The sequence below is a fragment of the Canis aureus genome, chromosome 19, assembly GCF_053574225.1.
Source record: "Canis aureus isolate CA01 chromosome 19, VMU_Caureus_v.1.0, whole genome shotgun sequence".
Classification (NCBI taxonomy): Eukaryota; Metazoa; Chordata; class Mammalia; order Carnivora; family Canidae; genus Canis; species Canis aureus.
Genome location: NC_135629.1, coordinates 8,099,849 through 8,112,550, shown reverse-complemented (window position 1 = coordinate 8,112,550; position 12,702 = coordinate 8,099,849). Strand labels below are relative to the sequence as shown.

Sequence of the window (12,702 nt, the reverse complement as noted above, 5' to 3'; positions counted from 1 at the left end):
CTCCTTGTCTCTCATGAATAAATAAAATCTTTAAAAAAAAAATATTTTGGGGGAGGTTAGGGTATTTTGAGGGTAACTTTGTATTTTGATAATGATTTCATACTTACAGGAAAGATAGAAGAATAGTACAGAGAACCTTCTTACACTCTACCCAGATTGACCAGTTGTTTGTTTACATTTTTGTCCCACTTATATATGCATACTCCCCTCCCTCTCACCCTGCTTCCTCCTCCTCACCCTTCTCTTTTTTCTTGCAACTTTGAGAGTAAGTTGGAAACACTGTGTCCTTTCCAACTAAATACTTCAATGTGTATTTCCTACGGAAAAGGCTATTCTCTTACCTAAACACAATATACTTTTCAAATTCAGGCAATTTAATGTTGCCACAATATTCTTACCTAATCCACAATCTATATTTTAAATGTTGTTACTCGTAACAGTAACAGTCTTTATAGGTTTCTTTTCCCAAACCAGTTCAGGATCAAGCATGCATTTAGTTGTCGTATCTCTTTGGCTTCCCTCAATCTGAAAAAGTTCCTTAACCTTTCTTTCTTTGTCTTTCTTAACCTAAATATGTTGATATTTTGCCAGTTATTTTGTAGCATTTCCCTCAATTTGATTTTTGTCTCCTGTTTCCTTATAATTTGAGTCAGGTCATGAAATTTTGGCACAACTACCAAAGACGTGATGATGTATCATCATGTTAGGAGGCACATGATATATTTTATCCCCTATGGTGATGTTAATTTACCCTCTCCCATATTTGTAACTACCTTCCCCAATGGTGAAAAACCTGGATCTCATTATCCTGCATGTATTTACTCACTTGCTCCAGTCTAGAATACATAGAAAATAGTTTCAAAATTGCTAGCTCATACCACTCCAGAAAATAAACCTACTAATTAGAGTTCAATCTTTGTCCATAGTTCTTTTTTCTAGGTAAAATTTATATACACTAGAGAGCATGAATCTTAAGAGCAAACAATCCTGTAAGTTTTGACAAGTGTATACATGCATGTAACCCACATTTCAATCAAGATATAGAATGTTTCCATCGCCCCAGAAAGTCCTCTTATCCCCCTTCCCAGACCATCTCAAGGAAGGAGGACAGTATGTTGAATGTTGTGACCATTCTCTTTCCCTATAAGGGATAAGCTAGGTACCTTCTGGTATTTTATGCAACAATAGCCTAGTTTCTGGATCCTAGAGGTTGATGAGAAACTTCTTTCAAATCTGTAGTCAGGAACAGGACTGTGCCTGAGGGGATTGCATGTGGATATTCTTCTTGTACAATCTGTCACCCACACCCTTTGTGATACTACAGGAATAGCCTTGCATGAAGAAGCAGGTCCCGGTCTTGGTTTTCATACTGTCTGGGACCTGCCCACTGCACAGATGCAGCAAGCTGTGCCCAGAAACCTGATCTGGGGATTTTAATTAGCAATTAGCAACCCTAATAATACACTTTGGTGTTTACCACGCCATGGGTCTTCTATTGATGGGTTCTGATTAAACTTCCCACAGTGACTTGCTATTAACTTTTTGTGTGTGCCTGTGTACATGTATCTTGAGTGATAGAGAGGGTGTAGGAATAACACACTTTGGTGTCTTCCTGTATTAAACTATACGGGTTGTGTGTTTGTTGCCAATCTGTCCATTTTTTGGATATTTTGTAATCAATGTTTTTCTAACCTATTTCTTTGTTACTTAGGTAGTATGAAATAACAATACTCAATTTAGCTGTTTTAACTTTAGGTAAAACCTCTGTCCGGAAGCAATCTCTCTTGCCTCAGGTTCTACAAATGCACCCTTTCCAGGATAGAAAAACAAATCATAGATATGCAAAGAGAGGTAAAAGTCTTGCTGTATGGCTGTTAGTAGGTTTCATTCATTCAGCTGTCATTTGAGTTCCTGCTAGGTGCCAGAAATACAATGACTTAAAAAGAACGCTATCTAGAAGATGAGACAGATCTGTAAACCAGCAATTATTTCCCTTATATAGTGGTATGCTGTGCAGTCAAAAGTGCATCCTTTTGTTGGGGTGTCCCAGTACCCATTAATTTTTCAAATAGAGACCAGGGACAGCATTGCAGAAAGTGACTTTTGAGTTGATGTTAAAGGATGAGGAGGAATTTCTAGAAGCACATGGGAGGGAGGTAGACCAAGAGGGGAAAGCATTGTGGACAGGTGGAATTACATAAACAATAGCCAGAAGAAAGAAAATATGGTACATTTATGCAGTTCAGTATAGCAGTTGTGACAGAGCATTGGACACCCAATTCCCTACAAACTGTCCTCTCTGTGCCTTTTCAGTTTCAGTTATTCTTGAGTTGGAATCTAGTGTACTTTGTCTAACATTTGAGGATGCTGTTTTGAATTTTACAATTCCATATAAAATTGTTTCTCACCTAACACCAAGCCTAGGGGGTTTCCTAGCCTAAGGAATCCAGCAGCTGCAACACTGTGGTGTGGAGGCCAGGAAGTTGTTCAGGGGATTTCCAGGGTCCTGGCTCTGAGTCCCTTGCTGGCTGCCTGAGTGACCACAAGCAAGGTGCTCCCTGTTCTGTCCGCCTCCGTTTCTTCTTTTGTTAAATGAGTCAGTTGGATGAGATAAGCTCTGGCTCTCTATTGACACTCAAAGTTATTAGCTTTTATATTTTCTTTACTTAATTTTATTCTTTATTTCACAGCAATCTATTTGAATGATGGAAAAATCAGAAAATATATTTAGGTTAAAGAAGATAATCAATCGACTATTCCAGGCACTCAGACTACAGTTAGCCATTGACCTCTACCCTACTAGACTTAAGGGGAAAAAAAAATTCTATGTAAGGAAGTATGTGTAGATAATTTTTTTCTCTGAACATTCCTATTTTGTGTTTGAAATTAGCTTTAGAGAGGGATTTATGGTGTTGCACCAACACTCCCTGCTTCTCTGATTTGATAGGGTTTTAAATCTCAATCATTTATAAGGACTGGCCAGAGCCCAATCGGAAGAGCTCTCCAAAGTTTGTGCCAGGAATTTTTTCATACAGCTTCTCAGTGGCAAATATTACTCAAAACTGGGCTGCAGCCAGGCTTTCCTTCTCCTTTCCAAAAGGGACATAAATCTCTGATTTGGAAAATGATGAGTAACCCCCAGGTTCTCCTTTTCCTATCTCATTTACCCAGTGAGGCCTCAAGTCTTCTGTTGTAACGTGTGATGGATTCCATATGCATGGTTGTGTGGTATAAAGTGTATCCTACATCTTGTGCTTAGCAACTAGTGTTTCCCCAATCTCCAGAACTGCTTGGTTCCCAAAAGGGGACAGAATATCTAGCCAGAGCCAGTGTGGCGTATGTAGCTGCAAGCCCTAACCTCGGAGCTCTTGGCTCTTCACCTCCTTGAAAAACCTTGGACATTTCTCCCTTTGCTTTAATTTCCTCATCCATAGAGTGGGGAAAATATTTTCTGTTTCCCAGGGAAATTGCAATGACTGACGTGTATCCAGTTCCCTGTGACCAAGTAGCAAGGCCTTTGCCCACTCCTGGGACTGATGTTGACATCAGAAATAAGAAAACAAAGACCCCTGTGATTTAAATAGGTCACCTGGGGTGTGTGGAGCCCCTTCCAGGCTCACTGTACAAGTAGGTACAATGAGAGGCCTGAGTGAAGGTCAAGGCTGCCCTGGTTTTGAGAAGCTGCAGAAACCTTCCATCGTGACTCATGACAGATAACTGCCAAAACCTTCCCCTTGATTCCAGAGAACTGAGCCTTGTCTGTTACTTTTGACCAGTGGTTTTCTGAGACCACCTAATTGGTAGTTAAGTTTGTACTGCTTATTCTTCTCCCTGTCACCTGTGGTTACCAAGACATGCCTAGTTTGCTTGAACATCTTTTTTTCTTACAGGATCCTTTTACCATCCACACCAGAAAGTTTAGAACTGTGTTCTTACCTGGTTCCACAGGCTGCCCAGCCCAAATATAATCTTCAGGGTGTTGAAAATCTGTGTTCCTTTTAGTTTGGAATAAATTTCATTTACTTTTAACCTCTCCTCCTCTCCTTCACCCAAGCCCATCCTTTGACGGAGTGGTTCTTAAAATTTTTGAGTCCTGGACCTTGTTTAGACTGACCCTGCTTCCCTGAAAAAGACGCAAAGCCACACACAGTTTTGCAGACAATTTCAGTGGTTTCATGAAGTCCCTGAAACCTTCCTGTGGATCCTAGGAAAGCACCCTTGTTCTATGAGTTTTTCTTTGATACCATTCCCAAGCTGTTCTGTATGAGCCACTGGGGAATGAGTGTTGTAATCAGCCCCACCATGACCTCTTATATGGCTTTGGAAAGTTGCCATCTCTCTCTGGGGACTCATTTTCCTCAGCTGTAGTAAAGAGAGATTCAGGAACTCATCTACCACTGGGTTTTGTTTTATGACTCTGAAATTATAGAATCTCTTGATCAACTATTCCATTTCTTTAGGCCCAACTAACATTTAGGATGGGGAAGATACTGACCCTGCTACCAGTGGACAAAGAGCCGCAATTATCCTTTGCTCATGTTCCTTCTTATATTTTTATTTACACAAAACCTATATTTATATTTTATATTTTTATATTCATAACATGTGTGTTGTCTTTAGAAGGAAGAGAGGGAGGATCATGGTAGTAACTGCTGGGTTTTTTAAATAAGGGAGCCATCAGCTTGAATTGGAAAATCTTTTATGAATGTACATACTTATACATACACAGTTTGTATACAGCATATAACTCTTTAAGTTGAATACTGAAAACACCCAGATACATATTATGTGAATTTATTTTAATCACTATTGTCATACCAGTTCACTTGAACAAACATTAGAGCTTCTCATTTATGATACATTTTTTAATGATACAGAGGCAAATAAGAGCCTCTGAAGTGTCCAGTGATATCCTTTTGGACAAAATAGTAAAATTCTATGACATGATTGAACAACTTGCTATCCCAGAATTATCTAAACATCTTTACTCAAGAAATGTACTAGCTTGGAAGGCAAACTAGTTTTTAGTAAATGATAAAACCAGTTTTTAGCATTTACTAGTTTTAGTAAATGATAGTAAACTAGTTTTTAGTTTGAATAGTAGGAAAAAATCACGATTTAGTAGATGAATAAATGAACAGCAAAACAGGATAAGAAAAAATAAGATAGTTTATGTCCTCTAGGAACTCACAGTGTGGTATGTAGCTAAGACTCAGTAGCAGAATGCCCTTTGCCTATTAGTGCAGAGGTGTGATTTATCATTATGCCGTAAGTGGTAGCTAATTACTGCATGTTACATTTCAGTGTTCTGAATATTTACCAGCTGATCTTCTTTTTCAGCTTTTACTGTCTCCTTTGCTTTAGTTGATGCTTTCGATGATTGTTATTATGTTGAAAGATCATTTCCAGAGGATATTAAAAGAAGGAGCCTTTGGGATTCATCAGAGTTGACCTAACATTTTATTAAAGGACACATTTTGGCAATGAATTCTTTGAAGGGTTTTGCTTACTCTCCTGCAGGATTTTTTTTAGAGTCTCCAATTTATTTCTTCTAAAAGGCCTTCCAATATCCTGTCCAGGTATTTCTAAAAGAACTTATCACCACAGCCTTTTTTTGCCATAGAAGATATGAAAGAACTGTTGGAGAACATCCTATTCCTAAAGTTACTGTCCTTATAACTTGCTTACATAATATTTTGTGTGATGATAGTGATAAATGGTAGTGTCTGGCCTGCCCTAGTTTAAAAAAAAATTTTTTTTTTTTTAATTTTAAATTCTGTGCTGTACATGGGGCTCAAACTCATAACCCCGGGATCAAGAGTTGCATGTTCTACAAACTGAGCCAGCCAGACATCCCTCGTCTTCCCTAGTTTTAAGTAATTTTTTCATCATAGAAACTAAAGATTCTTTCCTTCACAAGGAAGGAAAGACTACATTATTTTTCTTTTCTAGAATATCTAATGGCTGATTAAAGCATACGCCAAAGTTCGACATCTTGAATTTATGGCCATCAGACTAAAATTGGAAAATATCTTCCCTGTGATCTTGAAATGGCTGTAAGCATGCCAAATATAGACAATCAGTGGGAGAACAGACATAGCAAGTTTTTTCAAATAAGAGGGACCGGGCAGCCCGGGTGGCTCAGCGGTTTAGTGCCACCTTCAGCCCAGGGCGTGATCCTGGAGACCCGGGATCAAGTCCCACGTCAGGCTCCCTGCATGGAGCCTGCTTCTCCCTCTGCCTGTGTCTCTGCCGCTCTCTCTGTGTCTCTCATGAGTAAATAAGTAAAATCTTAAAAAAAAAAAAAAATACGAGGGACCATGTAGAAACTACATGAGTGCATATCCAGCGGGGTCTTGAGGAATGGCAGTATCTCTGGGATCACTGCCCAGCCTCCCATGAGGACTGCTTTGAAGGGTATGTTGCATAGTCCCAAGACCTGTAGTCAGAACTTATCTGTCTGTCCTCATGACTCTAGACAGTCTTGATGTCTTTGTAGTTGACTCTGGATTCACCAGAGCATTTGGATACTTTGAAGACCTTTGTCAGCACTCCAACTTGAGATAGAAATCTATGTGAATGCATATTTTTATGTTCTTTGTAAAGGCAGGAGAGAAAATTTGGTTTCTCTCCGTCCTTAGTTGTGCCTGAGATTTCCCTGTCAGCTCTTTCATGAAGGACTCTGAAGGGGAAATGGTAACAAAAGTGAGAATTAAGGCAAGTTATTCATAGTTGCGTTAATACTTTTCGCATATCCCAAACATGGGACGTGAGCTTAGCATCACCCTTTATGGGCCCATATTTAGATTTCCTTTTAGTTCAATTTGACCTGACAGACTTGATTTCAATCATAGGACAAACAGATTTTTAAAAATAAGCAAGTACAAACTGACTTAATAGTAGAGTAACATGTTAGAAAGAAAACAAAAACATAACACGCGTCACTTGGCTCTACTAGAGGAGTAAGTTTTATTTCCTAACATCTGCCATTCTTTACCTAATTGCTTACTGCTTGTTTTTGAGAATATTTCAGTAGGCCCTTAATACCTGAAAAATGAGACCTGTGACGCCCTTCGTGCAAAAGGACTGCAAGTCCCAAGAAGTGGCCCTTTCACAGTGTCCCTGAGGGAGGCTGTGTGCTTGTTTCAGTTCTGTTGTACTCACACAAAACAGTTGACAATTCTTAGGAAATTGCTTCAGATCTCAAAATATTTTCCTCTTAATAGCCTCAGCAGTGGTAAGTTCTTGACCTTTGAAGGGTGGGTTTGAATTTTGGAAAGGCTAGAAGTAATTTGAAGCTGTGTGTTGTGAATCAAGAGAACAAGCAATTTGCAAGAAAAACTTCAGGAATTAAAAAACTGCAAGAGCTTCAAACAGTTTATGGATCTGAATAAGTGAAACTACTAGTTGGAAGGGAAGTCAGAGTATGCTAACGTTTTGGCTACAAGCTGGCTGAGAGATAACAAGACATTTTAATATGGTTTGTGCCATAGAAATGGACATTAGCTTTAGAGATAACACTGCCTGCTGTGTGACCGATGAAAAGTATCTCAAACATTCTGTGCCTCCCTTGGGTGGAAAGCAGTTAAGATAACCTTTTTAGTGGCAATGAAGATTAAATCAGACCTCATGTGCCAAGTGTCCTATAAGTGTGCCAAGTGTCCTATAGGTGATACTGTAAATGTTTTTTTTGTTTTTTTGTTTTTTTGTTTGTTTGTTTTGTGGTTTTTCTCTTTATTTGAGAGAGAGAGAGAGACCAAGCACAAGTGCACACAGGGGGATGGGCAGAGGGAGAGGAAGAGCATCTCAAGCTGACTCTGTACTGATTGATCTCAGAGGCCCTACAGGACCCAGAGATCACTGGAGCCTAAATCAGGAGTCGAATGCTTAACTAAGTCACCCAGGTGCCTCAGTACGGTAAATGTTTTTTGTTTTTTTTGTTTTGTTTTGTTTTTTTAAACATTTTTTTTTATTTATTTATGATAGTCATACAGAGAGAGAGAGAGGCAGAGACACAACAGGCAGAGGGAGAAGCAGGCTCCATGCACCGGGAGCCCGATGTGGGATTCAATCCCGGGTCTCCAGGATCGCGCCCTGGGCCAAAGGCAGGCGCCAAACCGCTGCGCCACCCAGGGATCCCGGGTAAATGTTTTTAATTGTTCCTTCTTACAAGCAAAACTCAGATGCCATTTCCATTTCCTTTCACAGAAAGGCTCACTTTGTAATTTACAGCCAAAAAATCTTTCTATCTTTAGAGGCTAAAAAGGGAAGGAAACAAAAAAGGATGAGCAGTTCTTTTAAAAGGGCATGGCCTCGAGAGGTGAGCAAATACTAATATACAAGTTATTAGATTTTGTCTTTTTCCTTCCTTTTCGCTTTTCTTTTCAAGTAGGCATTTAACTTAGGGGTTTCATTGTTAACCAGAATGAAGCTGAGGTTTAATGTTCCCAGGAATGTGCACTAGGGGAGGAGATGAATCCTCTTATTTGGTGAAATTTCTGTGCATGTATCTGACTAGTGTCAGGCCCACAACTCTAGATGAGCTGGCATGAATCTTGGGGAAGACTTCTTGGTTATGTTGCCTCTGAATTCTGAATTCCTCTGTGCCCTCAGAGGGCAGGGGCATAAGAGAATCAGGGTGGTAGTTCTGTGGCAGCACCAGGCCTGCTGCTGGCAGTACTGTTGTTCTTGCCCTTGTCCCACATTGCTCCTCAGAAGCCTTTCTCCAGCCTCAAGCATCTTGTCTTGTCTTATTGTGGCTATAAGTGGTTAGAGCAACATGAGCAGGGAGGACCAACTGGCTTGGCTTCATCTCATCAGATGCTGCAGTGTTTCTGTCTTCACCATTTTATGAATGTCTTCTCGGTGCCCTTTCCAAGCTTCCCAGGAAGTGTCTAGCAAAAGGGCTACCCCAACTATCAGGCCCAGAGCTCATTAGGCTCAGAGAAATGACACAGAAGCCCAAGATTTCCAACCCTCAGTTCACTTACATACATATTAAGCATCTCGCAATGATGTGGCAGAAATAACTCAGTTTTCATAGAATTCCAATGTCCTTGGGAGAGTTAGGGGGTGGAGGGTGGAAAGATTCCATTTAAAATTTTTAGTGGATTGGCGGGATGAGCATTGGGTGTTATGCTAAATGTTGACAAATTAAACTCCAATAAAAAAAATTAAAAAAAAAATTTAGTGGAGAACGCCTGGGTGGCTCAGTGGTTGAACATCCATTTGCCTTTGGCTCAGGGCATGATCCCAGGATCTGGGGATCAAGTTCTGCATATTTATAATAAATAATTTTTTTAAAAATCTTCAAAAAAAATAAATGACATTTTTAGCAGTTTTGAGGACTGATTGGTTAAGCTCCATGGTGAACCAACTGGTTATCCTTGGGAGACTTGTCCTTTTAAAGGAGAATCCTGACCCAGAAGAATGTATTTCTTACAGTCACATTTTCAGACTGACATCAGGAAAACTGTGTGCACTAGAGCAATTTCTAGGTGCCCTCCAGCACAGGTGTGGGGGGGGGGTGGGAATGAGAGTTTCAAAGTTTTTCCTCAAAAAATTGTTATGACAAACATAGTTGATTTGACTGGGTTAATTTTCAGCTTAAATATCTTTATTTTTTTTTAAAGATTTTACTTATTTATTCATGAGAGACACAGAGAGAGGCAGAGACACAGGCAGAGGGAGAAGCAGGCTCCCTGCAGGGAGCCTAATGTGGGACTCGATCCTGGATCCCAGGATCATGCCCTGAGCCAGAGGCAGACACTCAACCACTGAGCCACTCAGGCATCCCTCAGCTTAAATATTTTTAAAAACATTTGGAAGGTAGGGACATGCAGCTGCTGAGAATCCAAGACAGTACTGTTTTGAAAATGAAAATGATTCTGGTTTGGATTTATTTAAGGAAGTAGGATAGTTGCCTCCCATCTATCTATTCCTTTGAATACAGATACTCTTTAAATGACATCATTTTGAATAAAATATGGAGTCCAGGTGGTTTGGGGGCAGTCAGTGGGAAAAGTTATATATATTTTTAAAAAACAACAACAACCAAAATAATGCAATGCATTATTGCATTCCAAGGGCCAAGAGACAGAATGATGGTATTTTTGGCAGGCTTCCAGGCCCAGCAAAACCCACACCCCAAGGCTGTCTCTGTAGCTTCCTGTGGTTTTCCCACTGAAGAGAAACAGCCTTTTTTCTTGGATAGTCCAGGAGGGCAAGTCTGTACATTAGCTTGATCAGCATGATGCTCCTGCTTTGAGGTTATTGCTCAACAGGATCCTTTTCGGGAATTTGATGCGCCACAATTGTTACAAACTAACATGCATTTTAATCTTTTTGGTAGAAATCAGTAGCTTCCTATGGTTACAGGTTATCTTGTTACTATGTGGTTTGTAACAATAAAGTCAAGTCTCAGACCAGATTTTGTCACACATGTGAATATTTATTAGCAAGCAGACACAAAAGCTGGTCATTCAGCAGTTCTTATAGACTGAGAAAAGCCCAACGTCATCCTTTTCATATGTATCTCACATCAAATATTCAGTAGAGACAGATCCAAACATATTCTTATTAAAGGACATATCTAACCTGTCAGTTGGATGAGGATGGAATCTTCTTCTGTTAACTGTCCAGACCTAGGACCAGAAGCTTAGGCCCAGAGTGCCACTGCAAAGGGTGGTAGGCTTCCTGGTTTGTCCAACTCTTAGAATCCACATGTATATATAAAGGTATATTTCCAACCAGCCCATCTATCTTGAGCACTATTATTTTCATTAGAAAAAATATTGCCCCACTCCCTCGATAATACTTATTAGAAAAACCCTCCAGTGTAGATTTAGGTAACTATAACTAATTAATACACTCTGATTTGGGAGTTTGGATCTCTTCTGCTTAGTCCTTCAAATGTGAACCAACCACACCCAGATGATGCATTACTCATTAGGGTACCTAGTTACCCCTAGGAAGTAGAGAGTGTATGGTGCTCATCATCCATGTACACTCTACATATGCTGAAGTATTTTAAAATAAATTATAGACAACATAACAGTAGGTATCTCTTTATTTGGACCTGGAATATTGTGTCTTGTATAATGTTGCCAGACATTAATGAGTGACCTGAAATTTCAGTTGACCACTGACTGGCCTGCTATGATGAATAAACCAGAGCCATGGATGAATGGTTCACCTGTGGGGCAGAGAAAGAGAATTAGTTTTGTAGACTTTTTCAAGCTCTTTTGCATTCCTCTATCTAATCTTCTGATATGCATGAAAGTATTTCCCACCCAATTTTGCAGAGAAATCTTTTTTTTAGAGTCACAGAGGAAATAGGAACTGTAACTTGAACCTTTGTTTTTTATAGTTCCTCTGTACTATATGGGTAGATTGCCACCAGGAAGAGCTGTCACAATTCTTCAAGGAATACCATAGAGCTTTCACTTTGGGGCAGGTGTGGGCAAGGTAAGGCCATGTGCTAAGGACATAATACATAAAAGAATATTGAGAGATTAGTAGTTTAACTCATGGTAAGCCATATAATTCAAACCAGCTGTTTTACTGAAATCACCTAAAGAAACTAGATAAATCATTTTTTAATCTTCTTAAACATCAAAGAACTAGTAAATTGTGAAGAATTATTAAGTTGAGACTTGAGAGAGAATCTGAGCCTAACAATGGTGCCTCTTTTGTCTTATGGGCATTTACTGATCAAGAAAAGGAAGTTGTGGGCAGCCCCAGTGGCGCAGCAGTTTAGCGCCGCCTGCAGCCCGGGGTGTGATCCTGGAGACCCGGGATCAAGTCCCACATCAGGCTTCCTGTATGGAGCCTGCTTCTCCCTCTGCCTGTGTCTCTGCCTCTCTCTCACTCTCTCTGAATAAATAAATAAATTAAAAAAAAAAAAAAAAGGAAGTTGAGAAACTGAGCTCACCTGTGGTATCCTTTCAAGGTTAAAAACTGTAGCCTGGGCATTGTCAAGCTTAGGAAACGTGGTAAAACATTCCCTTCTTTGAGTTGGGACTCCCTAAAGAGATACACTGAGGAGTAATGGTAACTGGAAGTAAATCAACTCTCACGTTGGCTGCAGCTCTGTTTTTGCATTATCTGATAGCCCACAAACTTTAAGGTTTACTTGGATTAAGATGACTGCATGTAGCTAATGCCCACAGGTGCCAGGTAAAAGCAATGAAATCATATCAAAGAATATCATGATCCCAGTCTTCGAATTACTTCTACAAATAATTTTTCAATTATAGTACCCAGTCACAATCAGAAGTAACCATGCACACAAAGAAAGAAGACACCAAACATGAAAACTAACAGAAGCAACAGACAACATAAATAGACTCACAGAGATTCTAAATATGAGACTTACCAGAAGCACACTGTAAAATACTACATTTTCGGGATTAAAAGAAAAAGAGCCAAACTTTATTTTAAGCAGAGACTGAAAACTCCAAAATGTGGCTTTGGATGTTTAAAAAAAAAAAAAATCAAATTCTACAACTAGAATACAAAAACAAAGTGAACATTTTATAGGCTGTCAGACATAGCAAAGAGCAAATCAGTGACCTGAAAAAAATGGGTTAGAAGAAACTTCAATATTTAAAGTGAAGCATGAAGATACAAAAAGATGGGAAATATAAAAGGTAAGGTAAGAGTGCTCTTATCACTTAGTAAATTACAAGGGTTTCAGGAGCT

At 39.5% G+C, this 12,702-nt stretch overlaps 1 protein-coding gene across 17 annotated transcripts in view; it reads left to right on the top strand.

Annotated features, from left to right (window-relative positions):
- Window positions 1-12,702, top strand: part of ATG7 (autophagy related 7) — a 237,862-nt gene that overhangs the window by 82,547 nt on the left and 142,613 nt on the right. Inside the window, exon 18 of one of the 17 annotated variants that reach the window (XM_077857805.1) lies at window positions 5,341-5,488. The exons of the other annotated variants lie outside the window; for them this stretch is intronic. Within the exon in view, the coding sequence (XP_077713931.1) occupies window positions 5,341-5,364 (24 nt within the window). The 3' untranslated portion in view covers window positions 5,365-5,488. Of the gene's footprint in view, window positions 1-5,340; window positions 5,489-12,702 lie in introns of those variants that run through there. 17 annotated transcript variants of the gene reach the window in all.